This window comes from Muscardinus avellanarius, assembly GCF_963383645.1.
Source record: "Muscardinus avellanarius genome assembly, chromosome: 2".
NCBI classification, from domain to species: domain Eukaryota; kingdom Metazoa; phylum Chordata; class Mammalia; order Rodentia; family Gliridae; genus Muscardinus; species Muscardinus avellanarius.
In genome coordinates this window covers 104960479-104978380 of record NC_137787.1, presented here as the reverse complement: position 1 = coordinate 104978380, position 17902 = coordinate 104960479, and the positions used below count along the sequence as shown (strand labels likewise).

Below are 17902 nucleotides of genomic sequence, written 5' to 3'. Positions count from 1 at the left end.
GTGAATGACACTGTGTGTCACTTCAATGGCATCTTGATACCTCCTGGGAGTCTTCTAAGGTAAGTATCTTTTAACACATATCTCTACACACAGTGGATGAATTAGACTGCTTAGGAGTGTGAAAAAGGATTAAAAATAAGCTACTACTCTACTTAGGTGAACTCTGAATTAAATGCATTATATATAGAAAATAATGGGTGGAAAATAATATATCAAGTGCTTATACTGTTGTGTGTCATACATGCTATGATAGTTAATATTATGTGGCAGCTTAGCTAGGCCAAAACACCCAGTTCTTTGGTAAAACATTTGGCAAATTTGCTTTAGATGCATTGTGTTTGTGTTAACTGTGATTAACATTTAAATTTAGTCAACTTTAAATATAGGAAATTATCCTCTGTGATATAGATGGGCCTCAGTAAGATAAAGCTCATCTGTGTAAAAATAAAAGGAATTACAAAATCCTGCCTGAATTTTCTAACTGCCAGCATGTAAGACAAATTTAGGACTCAAAACAAAACATCAACTGTTACAGGAATCTCCAAGCTGCTGGTTTACTCCATGACATGGGATTTTCCAGAGTTAATATTGCATGAGCCAATTTTTTAAAATGAAAGCCCCACCAGTGTTCCTTATACCATAAACAAGGGAACAAACAAAAAAAAAGAAGGAAGAAAGAAAGAGAGGGGGGAAAATGAAGAGCTGGAAAAAGGGAAGGCAGGAAGGAAAAAAGAAAGGGAAGAAAGGAAGGAGGGTTTGAGTTGAGATTTAGTGATTCCAAATATATATATATATATATATATATATATACACACATTTCTCTTTCTAAAATTATTTCTCTTCCTAAGCTCAAGTCCATTTACTTTATATTCAAGTACTTTCATTCTTGATGATGGAATTATAGGGGAATATGGTATATATGCATGAATGTTAAACTTAATTTTACATAAATTTTAAAATGTTCTATTACAAGTGATTTTAATTTATATAATGCTAAATTATTTTTAAAAGGAAAAGGACACTATTAAACTACAGACATTTTAAATTAAATGACTAACATACATTTCCCATTTCCAAATTAATGTTTTCTTTACAAAGGAAACACTTTCACTGAGATATGACATATTTTACAGAAGTCAGTCATTAAAATATAGAATTGAATGCTTTAGTATATTAACAGATAAGGTCAAACATTACCACAGTCTATTTTATAACTTTTTTTTTTTTTGCAGTACTAAGGGTTGAACCCAAGAACGTTCTATTTCCAAGATACCCCTTAGCCTATGTGTGTGTGTGTGTGTGTGTGTGTGTGTGTGTATGTGTGTGTGTGTGTGTGGTGCTGGGGATGAAACCCAGAGGCTTTCTACCTTCAGGCTACACTCCTAGACCTATTTTCTATTTTATTTGGAAACAGGGTCTCACTGAGTTGCTGAGAGCCACACTAAGTAGCTGAGGCTGGCTTTGAACTTGCGCAATCCTCCTGTTTCAGCCTCCCAAGTACTGGGATTACAAGCATGCGCCACCATTCCCAGCTCTATTTTTTTATTCTTTATTTTTAAACAGGGTCTCACTAAGTTGTAGGGAGCCTCACTAAGTGGCTGAGGCTGGCCGAGAACTTGCAATTCTCCTGTCTTCCTAAGTACTGGGATTATAAGCATGAGCCTCAATGTCTGGCTATTTCATAACACTTTTATTACCTCAAAAACAAACCCTGTACACTCTCATCTAGCATCTCCTCATCCCCCATCCATCCAACAAATTAACTCCTAATATACATTTTGACTATAGTTTTCCCCCTTTTAGAATTTTACACAAAGGAAATGATATAAGATATCAAGTACTGAAAGAAAACTAGCTTCTTTCAACTCATCATGTTTTTGAGATTCATCCAACTTGTAGCACAAATCAAAATTTCATTCACTTTTATGGGTGAATAATATTCCATTCTGTAAATATAACACATTTTGTCTATTTTTTATTGATGGACATTTGTCTTTCTCTCAATTTTTGACTATTATAAAGATAGCCGGGAGGAGGGGGATAGCGCACGCTTGTAATCCCCGTGCTTGGGAGGCGGAGACAGGAGGATCCTTGCAGGTTGGAAGCCAGCATGCTGGCTTAAGAGACCCTGTTTTCAAATAAAAAAATATATATAAAATAGGCCAGGGAGTGTAGCCCAGAAGGGCTTCCAGGAACCCCAGTACCACCAAAATAAATAAATAAATAAATAAATAAATAAATAAATAAATAAATAAATATGCTGTAAATATTTCTGTACAAGTTTTGTGTGAAATTTCTCCTGGGTATATATATCAAGAAATACAATTACTGGAGCATATAGTGACTCTATGTATAATTTTTTAAGGAATTACCAGATGGTTTCCAAATGAGCTTCACCATTTTACATTAGTTCATTTTAACTTACACATCACCAACTCGTGTTACAGAACCATATGATGTCATCTATATTCAATTTTGATCACCTACAAAAATTGGTAACCCCTTAGGTTCTACTTCATGGTTAGACTCAACTTCTTTCCATGGTAGGTTTATTTTTCTCCATTATAATATGCACAACTGTATAATTACTCTTTGTATATTTTGTCATTTATCTGATTTTTAAATGGGAGCCATTTTGTATCAGTTTAATGAAATTTATTTTATTTCATGTTGTTGTTGTTGTTGTTGTTGTTGTTACTGAGAATTGAATCCAGAGGCATTCTACCTCTGATTTATACTCCCAGTCTTTTTTTTTTTTTATTTTGAAACAAAGTTTCATTAGGCTTCTGAGAGTCTTATTAAGTTGCTGAACCTGGTTTCAAACCTGAGATCTTCCTGTTTCTGTATACCAAGTACAAGATTATAGGCTAGACTACCACGCCTAGCTTGAGTTATTAACATTTATATATATGCTATATATATGTATAAAATGTTTCAACATTATATATATATATTTTTTCAACATTATAACATTTTCAACATGATATATAAATGTCTTTTCCACTCTGTGGTTTGTGTTTTACTTTTTTTATGGTATTTTGTTTATCAGATGTTTTATAATTTGAATAGAAATACATTGAGGAATCTTATTTTGGTCTTTGCATTGTTTTGTACCTTGTATGAGAAATTTCTTCCTATCCTGAGGTTATACCATAACTCCTTCCTTCTGTTTTACAAATGTTAATGTTGTCTTTATTCCACTCAGTTTTTAATCTATCTGGAATATACTTTTGTGAGTGATGTAATGTAGGAACCTAATTTTATTTTTATTTTTTCCTGATACTGTTATCCAAGCTTATCTGTAAGTTTGTGATTTCCTCTTGATTCGCTCTCCTCCATGTCATTGGCAGGTCTCCATTGCCGTGGCTCTACACTCCTACAGGGATTCACTTGTTGTCTTCTCATTTATCACTTTTAAAAACAAATTAGAAACGCAGGGTGTGGTGGCACTTGTTTGTAATCCCTGCGCTTGGGAGGCGGAGACAGGAGGATTCTCTCAGGTTCAAAGCCAGCCTCGCTGGCTTAAGAGACCCTGTTTCAAAATAAAAATATAAAAATAGGTCTGGGAGTGTAGCCCGGAGGTAGAAGGGTTTCCAGGAACCCCAGTACCACAAAATAAATAAAGAAGTAAATAAACTAAGAAATAAAACTCATTATAAAATGCACTTAGCAAAAATCTCCATTTTAAGTGTATAGTTTATCACTAATAACATTTATATTCTGCAAGTATCACCACCACAGCCACAGAGTTCTTTCATCTTGCAAAACTGAAACTTTATACCTAACAAATGATAATTCCCCATTTCCCTCTGTACCCAGTCTTGACACAACAGAAGTCTACTTCATCTCTAGGGTTTTGACTATTCTACTACTTGTTTACTTATACCCTTGATCTCTCTTTGAGTTATTGATATTATAAAACTATACATTTGTGAACTGTGACAAAATATTTTAATACATTAATATTTTAGTACATTAGTCTCTTAAATGTTTGCAAAAACAAAGTGTAGTTACAAACCAGTTAAAATAATACCAAATTTGATTGATAATTTTAATATAACCACTTTAAATGTGTAGAAAATTTTAAATGTGTAGAAAATTAAATGTGTAGTGTAAGTATTTGTCAAAATAATACTAGCTTTTATGATTGTCAACACTTTTTAGTTTTACTTAGATTTACTTTTAATGTTTTTGTTCCGTGGATTGAACCCAGGAGTACTGTATACTCCCAATCCCTCTTTATTTTTGTTTGGAAACGGGATCTCACTAGATTGCTGAAAAGATTTTATTTCTTATATGATTTCAAGTTACTGACCAGTGTCCTTTCGCTTGATCTTCTGGTCTGCCTTTTGCAATCTTATATATTGGGTCTAATATCACTCTCATTTTTGAAAGATTATTTGCCAGATGGAGTATATTTAGTTGAGTGTTTTATTTATTTATTAATTTATTTATTTTAACATTTTCAGTTAAATATGTTCTTCTAGTCTCTAGCCACCAACATTTTTTCTTTCTTCCTTCTTTTTTTCTTTCTTTCATTCTTTTGTTCTTTCTCCTTTCTTTCTTTCTTTCTTCTTTTTTGCTTTTCCTTTTTTTTTTTTTTTTTTTTTTGGTTACTTGGTATTGAACAGAGGGGTCATTTATCTCCAAGCCACATCCTCAGCCCTATTTTATTTTTCATTATGAAGCAGAGTCTCACTAAGCTGCTAAGGATCTCACTAAAACTACTGAGGCTGGCCTGGAACCTAGGATCACCCAGTATTCCAAGTACTGGGATTATAGGCATGCATCATCACATCTGGCTTGTCTTTGATAGCTGATTATAATATATATTGGTATAAGGCTCTGAACTGGGATTTATTCATCCTATTGATTATTTATATTCTTGTCTTTTATTGAGGCTAGAAGGATTTTGGCCATTGTATATTCAAGTAATCTCTCTTTTTATTTCTGGTTTCTATTTCTCACAGTCCCACATACTTAGGTTGGCCCACTTGATGGTGTTCTTGAGGGCTGATATACATTTTCTTTTTTTTCCCCTGTGGTGATAAGGATTAAAAACAGAGGGATTCTATCTCTGAGCTGCACCCATTTTTTACATTATTATTATTATTATTATTATTATTATTATTATTATTGAAATGAGGTCTAGCAAAGTTGCTGATGGCATTACTAAATTTCTGAAGCTGACTTCAAACTTGTGATTCTCCTGTGTAAATCTCACAAGTACGGAGATTACAGGTATGCACTACCACACCTAGCTATACTCTCCTGTACTCTTTTTTTTCTTTATATTTCTGAGACTCACTGATTTCAATTGTCCTATTTTAAAGTCACTGATTTATCTGTATGCTTAAAACTGTCTTGCACCTTTATAGTAAGTTTCTCATTCTAGTTTTTAGAAATTTTAAGCCGGGCATGGTGGCGCACATGTTACGGAGGCTGAGACCGGAGGATCAGGGTTAGCGGACAGCCTCAGCTACTTAGTGAGGCCCTCCACAACTTAGTGAGACCCTGTTTCAAAATAAAGAATAAAAAATAGGGCAGGGGTTGTAGCTCAGAAGTCAAATGTCCCTGGATTTTATCACCAGACACTCAAAAAAAAAAAAATTAGCTCTACAACCCCATTTGGTATCTTTTTAATATTTTTGTTTCGTTGTTGATATTTGTACTTGATTCATATACAATATTTTCTCCACATCTTTATTTACTTGTTTGGACAGCCGTAAGAGAAACATTTTACGTTTATTTTGTCGTTTATTTTTGTTTTGTTTTGTTTGGTTTGGTGGTACTGGGGTTCCTGGAAGCCCTTCTACCTCCGGGCTACACTCCCAGACCTATTTTTACATTTTTATGTGGAAACAGGGTCTCCTAAGCCAGCGCGCGAGGCTGGCTTCGAACCTGCGCGATCCTCCTGTCTCTGCCTCCCAAGCGCGGGGATTACAAGCGTGCGCCACCACGCTGGGCAACATTTTAGTTTTTTAGTAGGTCCGAAATCTGATCTTCATCAGGAATGTTTTCTGTCTTTTTTTTTTTTTTAATTTCTTTTGAAAGGCTATGCTTCCCTCTTGCTTGGTATTGCTTGAGATATTTTTGTTGAACACTGGACATTTGAATCTAACAATCTCTAGAAGTAAGATTGTTGCCTTTCCTCATGGTTTGCTGTTTTATGTTTTTCTTTCATTATTTATTTGCTTATTCATTTTTTATTTTGTTGTTGTAGGCTGTTTCCATGCAGAAACTCAGCCTCAGGTATGTTCTGAGCCTGTATGTTTTCTTATGAATGCATGCTGACTTTGAAATTTCTTCCATATATCCAGTTGCTTTGGAATGCTCTGCTACTTAATGGATGGCTTTCAAACCATAAAAGAGAAAACCAAAGAGGGAAATAAATGAAGTGACCCTTTAAATACTCTGGGGATTACCATAGCTTAAGGGGAAAGGGCTTGCAATGATGTTGGTGAAGGGGCTGGGAAAATTTCTGCCCACCCCTGTGCCTGTAACTCTATGAACAGAAGGGGCAATTAGCAATACAAACACAAATCTCTAAAATTTGTGTTACAGGATCCTCATTGTCCACCTTGGTTTCCAGAAGGCATGTTCACCTCAGGCACAAATGTGCAACACCTGCCATGAAGCAGGCCGTGGAAGACATGCAGCTACTGCTGAGCTAAGAGCAGAAACCACTAAAATGAACTACAAATTTACATCTAAGAGTTCCATGGAAGTTGAAAACTTTCGGTAAATTCTAGAGTTTCCAATTATCATGTTTTTACTAGTATAATTGCTGCCTAAGTGGGCAGGCAGTTACTGATGCTTATCATTCATATCTTCCTAGAATTCTCTCCCAAACCATTTCTTTCTCTAAAACATTTGGTACAACTAACAGTCTCCTCACTCCTCCAAATAATGCATCTTGTCTTCTTTCATTCTCTCCAAAAACATGGTGATCGACTGTAAACAAAGGTGGCCACATTAATATTGCTTTCCCTTACACTTAGAAAGTTCTGCTAGGTCGGGCGTGGTGGCGCACGCTTGTAATCCCCGCGCTTGGGAGGCAGAGACAGGAGGATCACGCAGGTTGGAAGCCAGCTGCACTCGCTGGCTTAGGAGACTCGGTTTCCAAATAAAAATGTAAAAATAGGTCTGGGAGTGTAGCCCGGAGGTAGAAGGGCTTCCAGGAACCCCAGCACCACCAAAAAAAAAAAAAAAAAACAGAAATTTCTGCTAAATCACTTGAGTTAAGCCTTAAACCTTTTAAGCAAAATATGTGAATCTCTTCCATTTTTTTCTGTATTTCCATATTTTTTCTATAGCCAGGCTATTTTAAATAGCAAATAAGATTCAGAAACTGAACATTTAGAATAAGAATTTAATTATCCTTAGTTAGTAAACACTATAGAGCTCTTTAATTTACTTGATGCAAAACTAATTAAAGTATTGTAATGACTCATCTCTAATAAAATCATATTGCTGACTTTGCTGATGGTTTCAAATATTGACAAAGCTTGTCATACACACATGAAATGGACCATTAGTCACTTACAATGATATATTCTTTATTAAATTCATGCTTTCATGCACACAAAATATGCCCCTAACAAATACTAATTGTTCTTCTCAAAATTTTAAAAAGATTTGGAAATGCTATTAAAATGTTACAAAAAGTGGGCGTGCTAGTGCATGCTTGTAAACCCAGTACTTGGGACTTGGGAGGCTGAGACAGGAGGATTGCACGTTCAAGGCCAGCTTTAGCTACTTAGAAGTCGAATGTACTCAGGATATATGTATCTATATATCTGTCTATATCTATCTATCTATCTATCTGGCACCACAAACATACCAAAAATACTAGATACATTAAAATTTCCTAATATGACAAAGGGTTTTTATATATTTTATTTATTTTATTTTTTGCAGTACTAGAGATGGAATCCAGAAACATTGTATCTCAGAGCTACACCACCAGCCCTATATTTTAGTCTTTTTATTTTTTTGTAGCAGGGTCTCAACTGAGTTGCAAGGGTCTCACTAAGTAGCTGAGGCTGTCTGCGAACCCAGATCCTCTAGTCTGCCTCCAAAATGCTGGGATGACGAGCATGCATCACCACACCTGGCTGGGTGTTTATATCTTTAAAATTCATAGGAGAAGGTTTTTCTATCTTTTTGAATAACAGTAAAAATTAACAACTAAAATACTTATCATAGATCAGCTATTATTCAAAATGCTGTTTATCTCTATGAATAAAATTTAAAAACCCACTTGTGTTAATGTACTGCTATTATCTCCATTTCAAAAATGAAGAAAGTAAGTTGTAAAGAAAATAACATTCTCAAGTTTACAGCTAGCTAGCAGTGGACCCAAGATTCACTCATTCATGATAAAACTTTTTTTGAAAGGGCCTATAAATTTTCTATTTTTTAGTATTTTTAAAATAATTTCTTGTCAAAATGCTAATCTACTGCACACCTGACTATGGCAATACTTCAAAGTACATGTTGTGATTTTGAAAAATGAACAGAATTTGCCATAGACATTATTTCTCAACCCTTCAATGTTTTCTATACTTCCTTTTTATACCAACAATTGTGAAAATTTTTAAAAATTAATAATTGTTCTTTTTTATTATTATTATTTTTTGGTGGTACTGGGGTTTCTGGAAATCCTTCTATGTCCAGGCTACACTCCCAGACCTATTTTATATTTTTATTTGGAAAAAGGGTCTCTTAAGCCAGCAAGGCTGGCTTCCAACCTGCACGATCCTCCTGTCTCCACCTCCCAGGCGCGGGGATTACAAGCATGCGCCACCACACCTAGAATAATTGTTCTTTAACTTGAATAATATAATATTTTTTAAAACAGGACAAGAAGCAAAGTACCCTCATTTTGTTGATGATGTAGATGAGATATCTAATGGAGAAATTACATGACCAAGGTCATATAACCAACAACTCCTGGAGACCAGATCTGAGGCATATTTAATAGTTTATCATCCAAGATTGGTTTTCAATGAAAAAAAGCATTATTTAGTACTACAATATTTTTCTACAGCCTTCTTGTGAGGTGAGATATATAGCACTACTTCTGTATTTCACCAGTAAGATTAAGAAAGCATTTCTTATATTTCTAAAATATATAAATAAATAATATAAACATCTTAAGAGAAATAGTTGTATTTTAAAATAATTATAATAAAATGATTATGTACACATTTCTATTTCAAAAATTAGAATATTGCGGCTCACACACAAAAAAAGAAACATACCTCAGTCACCCACTTCTTGTACATGTAGGAATTATAATTGTTAAAAAAAAAATCTAGAGATGAAGCATGGATGACCTTTTCTCTGTGGAGCTGCCCCTAGCTGCAGCCCCTGGCCATGCACTGCTGCAGCTCCCAACGCACAGACAGGTGGGTAGCAGTTGACGCCCGGCCAGCAGCCCACAGTGTGGATTTGGATTCCTGTGACCACTGCAGGTCTTGATATGTCTAGTTCAGAGTCTGGCACTTCAAGCCAAGAAGATTCTGAACAAAATAACCAGCAAACAGCAGCCAACTTGTTGATTGATGACACCAACAGTGAAATCCCTGACCAGCTGTACAAAGTCACCAAAGAGCACACCCTCAACGAGAAGAAAGCCCACAAGATCATGAAGGACTTAATCAATTTGGTGGCCATTGAAATTGGGATTCTTTACTAGAACAACCAGTTCAATTAGGAGGAAGTGTTTATTGTGGAGAAATTTTGCAAGAAACTAAACCAGACTGCCATGGCCATGGTCATCTTCTATGAGGTAGAATACACTTTCGATAAGAACGTGCTCTCCAAGCTCCTGCACAAGTGCAAGGATCTGGTACAAGAACTGGTTGCAGTGACACCTGAAGCCCAGGACCCTTGGGTGCATCAACTGCATAGTCTGCACACCAAGCACATCTTCAGCCACTTAGCTGACATCAAGTTCCTTTCCACCCTCCATAGTTTGGATAGAAACTGTAGACTCAACCTCAGGAGGATTTGAGAAGTTGCTTCCTGAGAAAATCCTTTGAATGGCCTTCCTCCTTGATTTTACTGCTTTAAAGTTACCACATGCAAATAATCCAGGTGAGAATCAAAAACATAAGCAGAAATCCTTGTCAAAGATGTCTACTTTTTTTTCCTAGTCATTCCTCTTAAGTTGATGCCCAACTGAGCCCAGGTGTGTTTACCCCTGAGCTCCCGGACAAAGTTTATACTTTCATATTTTTTGTGGTACTGTGAGTAAAACCCATGGGCTTTTCTACCTCTAGGCTATACTCTCAGTACTCTCAGACCTTTTTTTTTTTTTTTTTTTTTTTTTTGGTGGTACTGGGGTTTCTGGAAACCCTTCTATCACCGGGCTATACTCCCAGACCCATTTTATATTTTTATTTGGAAACAGGGTCTCTTAAGCCAGGGTCTCACTAAGTTGCTGAGAGCCTCACTAAGTAACTGAGGCTGGCTTTGAACCTGTGCAATCCTCCTGTCTCATCCTCCCAAGTGCTGGGATTACAAGCATGTGTCATCATGCCCAACTAAAGTTTATACTTTAACTTAGGGTTTGCAAGCCCAATGGACAACTGGTCTAGTCTAAGCAGAAAGGTTGCTTTGCACATCATGATGAACTCAGTTCATTTCAGAATGGAAGGATCCCCTAGACCAGGAGGCAGAGGGCATGGATTCAGTGACCATTTTCACCGTTCTGGCTTTGTCCTTCGTGTTCAGAACTATGATTCCTATCTGCCTACCTCACGTTGCTGTTGTGAGGATTGGAAGAGAGGATGTGTGTTCATGCTTTTGGAAACTGTTTTGCAAGGTCTTACTATTTTTTTTCTCAGAGTGTGTGAGAAATAAGCCTACCTCTCAACTATTAAGTGCCATAAAAGAAAAGAACAATAGAAGCTAGTGGGTTTGGGCTGCAATCTCTCTCCAAGCATGCTGCTTTGTGCAAAAGAAAATGAAATCCAAAGGTGTGAAAAAGTATACTTGCAAATTGGAGAAATATTATTCAAGAGTTGTGTTTTTTAGGTATCAGATGTGCAGGTTTGTGCTCCTGTGGAGGCAAGCTTTTGATGGGAGGGCACATCTTTCTAGCAATAGCAAAGAAATAAAGAAGCACTGTGTTCCCCCTACAGCAGCGGCCTTCCTTTAACTAAGTGACACCATACAACTGACTCAGGAGAGTTGGGCAGAATGAGACCCTATTCATCTTTTTTGGTCTTTATCCATTATTTTGTGCTATTTTCTCTGGTTCATAAATAAGTTAAAACTGCCCTTAAAAATATAGAAACTCTACCAAAGGCCTCCCCCCCCCTTTTTTTTTTTTTTTTGCCAGTACTGGGGATGGAACTCAGAAGCATCCTACCTCTGAGCTACACTGCCAAACTTATTATTTTTTATTGTTTATTTTGAAACAGGCTCTCAATGAGTTGCAAAGGGCCTCACTAAGTAGCTGAGGCTGTCTGAGAACTGCAACCGTCCTGTCTCAGCCTCCCAAGTGTTGGTATTACAAGTGTGCACCACCAAACCCGGATTCTCTCTCTTTTATTTTTTTTTTTAAGGTGAGAGTTAAGGTTGCTAAGTCAATCAGAATTATTAAAGATAAAGGTAAATGCATTTTGGTTGAGATGTTTATCAAGGATATAATTTCACTGACATAATTTGCCACTTTAAAGCTTCCTCCTTCTTTAAAACATAGTTTAAATTATATAATGCAAAATTGGCAGAATAATTAATTTTAAAAACTCACATTAACACTATTAATAAGAAAATACAATCTTAAAAGCATAATTATAAAGATTAATCCAAAAGGTATATGTAGAACACAGCACATGGGAAACAATAAAACTTTGCATTGTTAACATTCATAATAATTTCTATTAAACCACAAGGCAAGTCTCATCGAATTCAAAGTCAATATTATGAAGACTTGTTTCTGAACACTAAAAATTCGTTTTAACACCAATTTTATATTAGAAAATTGACAAACCATTATTGCAATGATAAACAGAAAACAAGATATGCACAATGGAAAAATGCTGAAATTACATCCTTATACCATTATGATCAAACTTTTTTGAATGAAGAATAAGCACAATTTAGAGAGAATTATGAAGTCTTCAGTGTTTGCATTAAAATAAGAAAATGAGAATGCTAACATCACAATATATAAGATCAAACACATTTAAAATTTATGGTATTGTGAAGATAAATATGAAGTTTGCAAATATTAGTGAACATCTTGAAAAGCTATCTGTTGGTAAAGATATGAAACAAAAGGAACCCTCTTGCTTCTGGCAGAAGTAAATAATAATAACAAATAATTTAGAAATTAGTTAATGATGTTTAGTACATTAGACCATACTCGTGCCACACAAGCAAGCAACACTGTTCTTTGAGCAGTAGTCCCTGGGCAAAGGTTTTACATAGTCACCACAAGATATAATTCTGTTTAGCCTCTTTTTACATCAATAATCTTCTTTGAGCTTGTGATATTTAAAGTATAAATCTCTCTTAGAAGAATACTAGATACTTCTGCCTAAAATTTTTACTTTGAATAAAGCATTAAAAATAATCCTTCTGAAGCCGAGCGTGGTGGCGCATGCCTGTGATCCCAGCATTCCAGAGGCTGAGACCTGAGGATCGTGATTCGCAAACAGCCTCAGCTACTAAGTGAGGCCCTTTGCAACTCAGTGAGACCCTGTTTCAAAATAAAGAATAAAAAATTGGGCAGGGGGTTTGGTCGGAGGTCAAATGCCTCTGGGTTCCAGTCCCAGATCCACAAAAATAAAATAAAATAAAATAAATAATTCTTCTGAGTTTTATATAAAAAACTGACAATATTAGATAAAGAAAATTCTGCAGGTTGTAGGTCAAGTCTCTAATATCCTTGGGTAGCTTCTAAGTTTTATTATTAGCTAGTACTTTAATTGTACATCATTTAATAAACTCTTGTTTATTTGTTTTGGGGGTTTTGTTTTGTTTTGGTTTGGATACTAGGGATTGAACCCAGCTATACCTTTAGCAGTTTTTATTTTTACTTTTTTATTTTTCATACTGGGTATTGAACTCAAGGTCATTATACCTCTGAGCTGTATCTCCATCCTACTTTTATTTTTTTTTTATTTTAAAACAAATTCTCATTAAATTGTAGAGGGTCTCACTACATTTCTGAATCTGCCTCAAATCTGCAATCATTCTGTTTTGGCATCCAAAATTCATGGATGACAGGCATGCACCATCAATACCAGTTTATTTTTTTATTTTGAAACAGGGCCTCACTGTTGCTAACACTGGCCTCCAACTTGTGATTCTCCTGTTTCAGCATCCCAAGTACTGGGATTGCAGGAGAGTACCATTATGCCCATCCTTTTTATTTCTTTTTAAATTTATTGATAAAACAATCATACTAATATGGTTTTGTCTATTCTAAGATAGAATATTAGAAAAATATATAAAGGAGCTTAGAGAAACATCAAATATAATAGGATTTTTTTTTTTTTTTTTTTTTACCAAGAAGTGGTTTCTATAAAGGTTTTCCACAGAACTAGAACTTGACAGTGTTTGGTGCATATCAAATTCTCTGCTTACCAGCTGTTGCCCTTGGACACCCCAGGCCGCATACTGCAACACCGAGTTCTGTACTTCTGGAGGATTTAACTCCCAAACTTCCCTTAAAAAAATAGGAATATGTTTATGTGAACAAGTTGACATCTACACCATCAAACTGAGCTGGACAACTGCATATAAAAACCAGAACTTACTTCGTATGGATGCTGTAAATCACATATGAAGCAGTATATGAATAATGAAAAATCTGAAAAAAAAGAGAAAAGTTATCAACCAGAGTTTGAAAGAAAGATTCCTTTTAATGTGTATAAAATAAAGATATGAAATACATTACTTCAGGAGTTTCTTACCTCTTCTTGCCTCACGTCTATAGCCTCCTAACTGATCCTCCCCAAATCAACCCCATGTCTTATTTAATCATTACACTTACATAAATGTGATTATATCACTTTTCTAAAGAAACTTGTCAATGGCACCCCATTGCCTATACAATACATTTCAAACAGCTACATCGCAGTTTGAAGACACTGGTGTTTTAGCTCCTACAGGTTACTCTGCCCTTATCACCCACTACCTCAGTATACCTAGTCTATACTTCAAACAATTTAGGTGAGTTCCTTCTATATATCATGAACGGTTTTGTTTTTTTCCTCAGTAGCATACCCTACCATAACTGAGGTGGGCACTTTCCCTCCTTTTAATATTGCCCTTGCATGGAACTCATAACAATATCCTCAATTGAAATTCCATCTTTTTCACAGTTTACTGTATGACTCCGAGGATGCTTCTGACTCATATTGTAAATATATACATTTAAAATTATTTTATTAGTGCATTGCAATAATGAATTTCAATGTAATAAAATTACATACATACATACATACATACATCTCTTGGTGTATTTCAATCCACATCCCACACTGCTTCCCCCGTCTCCTTCCCTGCACATGTTAGTGAAATTGCTTAGTTATACATTCATATATTATATTGTATTATTTGATCGGTTTTCTTTTTCTCAGTCCTACCTTTTGTCCTCCCTACATCCCTCCCTTAATCTACTCCTACTACCATACAGATCTCTTTCCCCATTATTTGAAGTTCATTATATTTCTTATTACTCTCTTTTCTACATACAGGAGAAAACATACAACCCTTGATCTTCTGAGAGTGGCTGATCTCATTTAGCATAATATTCTCTAGTTTCATCCATTTTCCTGCAAGTGATATAACTTTGTTCTTCTTTATTGCTGAGTAAAATTCCATTGTGTGTAGACACCACATTTTCTTATCTATTCATCTGTTTGCAAATACCTGAGTTGGTTCCATAAGTTAGCCATTTTGAGATGTGCTGCTATAAAAATGGATATGCAGGAATCACTATACTATTATGATTTTAATCCTCTTGAAAAGATACTGAGAAATGGCTGGATCATAAGGTTACATGGTGATTCCACTCTTATTTTTTAAGAATTTCCAAACTGTTTTTCATAGAGATTATACTAATTTATAATTCTCCCAAATGTGTATGAGTTATTTCCTCACATTTTGACAGCATTTAATTATTGATGATTATATAGTGAAAAATAAAAGTATCAATATAAATTCTAGAGATAAAGATATAGCATTATACCTAGCTACTGCTATACAAATTATGATTGTCATATAAATATTCAAAGCATTATTTTGCACAAGTATGTGGTCACGTACAGGTATATATTACCTTTTCCTCCTCCATATTACTCATCACAGGGTCACATTTGCATGCAACACTCCATATTTGTCAAGAAATGGTTTTGGTGGGAAAAAATTCTTATGCTTTGAAGTATGCCTGCTTAAAATGTTTATATGAAACAGCTGGTTTAATATAAACCAACCAGAAGCCATCTTAAAAACATATTGCTGCCAGGCATGGTGGCGCACACTTGTAATCCCCGCTCTTGGGAGGCTGACAGGAGGGTAGCAGAGGTTCAAAGCCAGCTTCAGCTTCTTAGTGAGGCTCTCAACAACTTAGTGAGACCCTGTTTCTAAATTAAATAGAAAATAGGTCTGGGAGTATAACCCGAAGGTAGAAAGCCTCTGGGTTCCATCCCCAGCACCACAAAATAAAAATATTGCTACTATCTTAAAAAATATTGTTTCTTTTTAAAGAACATATTTCAAAGAATGACAATCCCCATTCCATGGTGCCATAAAATTTTAACAAAGGATAGTGAATAATGCAAAAATAACTATATTTTAGTCCATAATCAGTAAAAATAATGACATAGTTAAATACAAAAGAGTGAGGAAAACTGCAAAAGATAGCTTAGGGAAAGAACTGATGAATATGCTATCTTCAGTGAAAATTATTTTTCTTTCAATATATGTGAAGCAAGCTAAGAACTTTTTTCTTTCCCTAGCTATATCATTAGATTATTATTTCCAGGATTTGTATTGATACTTTCATTTTTCAGTACACAATTATAAAAGCCTCTTTTATTCATAGAGTAGATGTACATGGCACAAATAGTGTAATACTATCAATTAAATCTCCTTAGAAGTCAAATTGTTATTTCTTCCTGCAATAATAACCTCAATTAAATATGATTGGCCACAGAGTTGGCAAACTAGTGTTAGTATTCTCTTTTTGCATTGAAATTCAAACCTCATGTTTTATAGGACTATGTTTTAAAATGAAGCTTTATTTTACCAATCTTTTTGGAATACCTCTTAAATCTGAGATTGCCTTCACTGTCTATTTTATCATTCACATTATATTCTATAACATTCCAGATATTCCTACACATTTTAAACATGGAACCTACTACTATAGCTGACAAAAAGGTGAGAGATGTGCCCACCTCTGTCAATATTTTTTTTCTGTCTCAGAATATTGTTGCCAAAGCACACTGCCAAGTGAGCACTTGGTCTTCAGAGTAGAAATGTAACAATGGGGTTAGAGTAAAGAGCGACCATCTATTCCATCCATGAACCGCAGAGAACACTGTGCCTCATTTCTAGGCTCACATCCATCTTGAGAAAAAATTGTTACTGTGCACTTTTTTGGCAAAAACAAACATAGAACCAGGAGAGACATAACTGGCTATAATCACCGAGTGTTGGGATCCTTCTATGGCCTTTGCTAAGGCGATTGCTGGTTCTTCTCCCTGTGTTAATCCAAAGTACTTATGTATACTTCGAATGGAGTGAACCAGAGAAGGAGAAATATAATGATGGTTTGTCCCTTGTGGTTTTGCTTATTTTTCTTATTGGGTGTGCTAATATGGAAGATAACACTAAAAAATGGAACCCTGTCTTGCCTGGAAACCCATATCAGGTTAAAATAGCAAGTTACAGTGTTTGGTCTTCTTTATACATGTGCAACAAAGCCAGCACAGAAAACTAGAATTCAGGCTTTCCCCTACCTTAGAACACTGTCTTCTAAATTCATTGTCCATTGTTGTGTGTGTTCCCAGCACATAAAAATGCTTCTAGCTTTACAGCATTCCATAATTAAAGTAAGATTCTATGTGCACATCAGAATGTATAGTAATATACAGTATGGAGTCTGGGTAGGGGAGGAGTGTTTGCAAACAGAACTAGAAGAGGTTTATTTTTCTTTTTATCTCTTGCTCTGTACTCCTCTTCCTCATTCTTTGGTAAAATGTTGAAGACATTTTATACTGATGATATTCAATGAGAAATAGATTAATATTTATATAACATCTGTATTAAGACACTCTGGGTGAAATATACACACACTCTCTCTCCCTCTTTCTCCTTCTTTTCTCTTTCTTCTCCCTCTTCTCCATCTCACTTTATCCTTCCATAGATAGCATTCCCACTATTTTTCTTTTGGTGCATCGTAGTCATACATCTTAATGGGGTATAAGACGGTAGAGGCATATGTGCACACATCACTTATTTAGCCCTTCCTCAATTTTCACCGCGTTTCCTTCTCCCTCCCTCCGCATGTTTGGCTTAGTGATTAACTTTGATATATTTATGAATGTACATCATATACATTAGGGAATTTCCTTTTCTCTCCTCACATACCTATCAGGTTGCCTTATTTTCTCACTTACGGTTTCTCCTTCTTCATCTAGAGTTCCTCCTATGAACCATTTTCTCCCTAGCTTCTGTATATTAGGGAAAGCATCTGGTTTTGTTTTACTTTGTGACTGACTAATCTCACTTAGCCTAATGTTCTCCAGTTCCATCTATTTCCCAGCAAATGACATAATTTTGTTCTTTCTTATGGCTGAGTAAAATCCCATTGTGTACATATCTCATAGTTTTATAAATCATTCAACTGTTGATGGACATTTTGGCTGGT

At 35.3% G+C, this 17902-nt stretch overlaps 1 protein-coding gene across 5 annotated transcripts in view; it reads right to left on the bottom strand.

The window, feature by feature from the left end:
• The window catches only part of DPP10 (dipeptidyl peptidase like 10), a gene marked incomplete at both ends in the record, with an annotated part of 1533989 nt that overhangs the window by 136415 nt on the left and 1379672 nt on the right, over nucleotides 1-17902 (bottom strand). For all 5 annotated transcript variants that reach the window (XM_080690187.1, XM_080690189.1, XM_080690186.1 and 2 more), the window contains 2 exons: nucleotides 13609-13690; nucleotides 13782-13834. In XM_080690187.1, the coding sequence (XP_080546313.1) occupies nucleotides 13609-13690; nucleotides 13782-13834 (135 nt within the window). The remainder of the gene's footprint in view (nucleotides 1-13608; nucleotides 13691-13781; nucleotides 13835-17902) is intronic.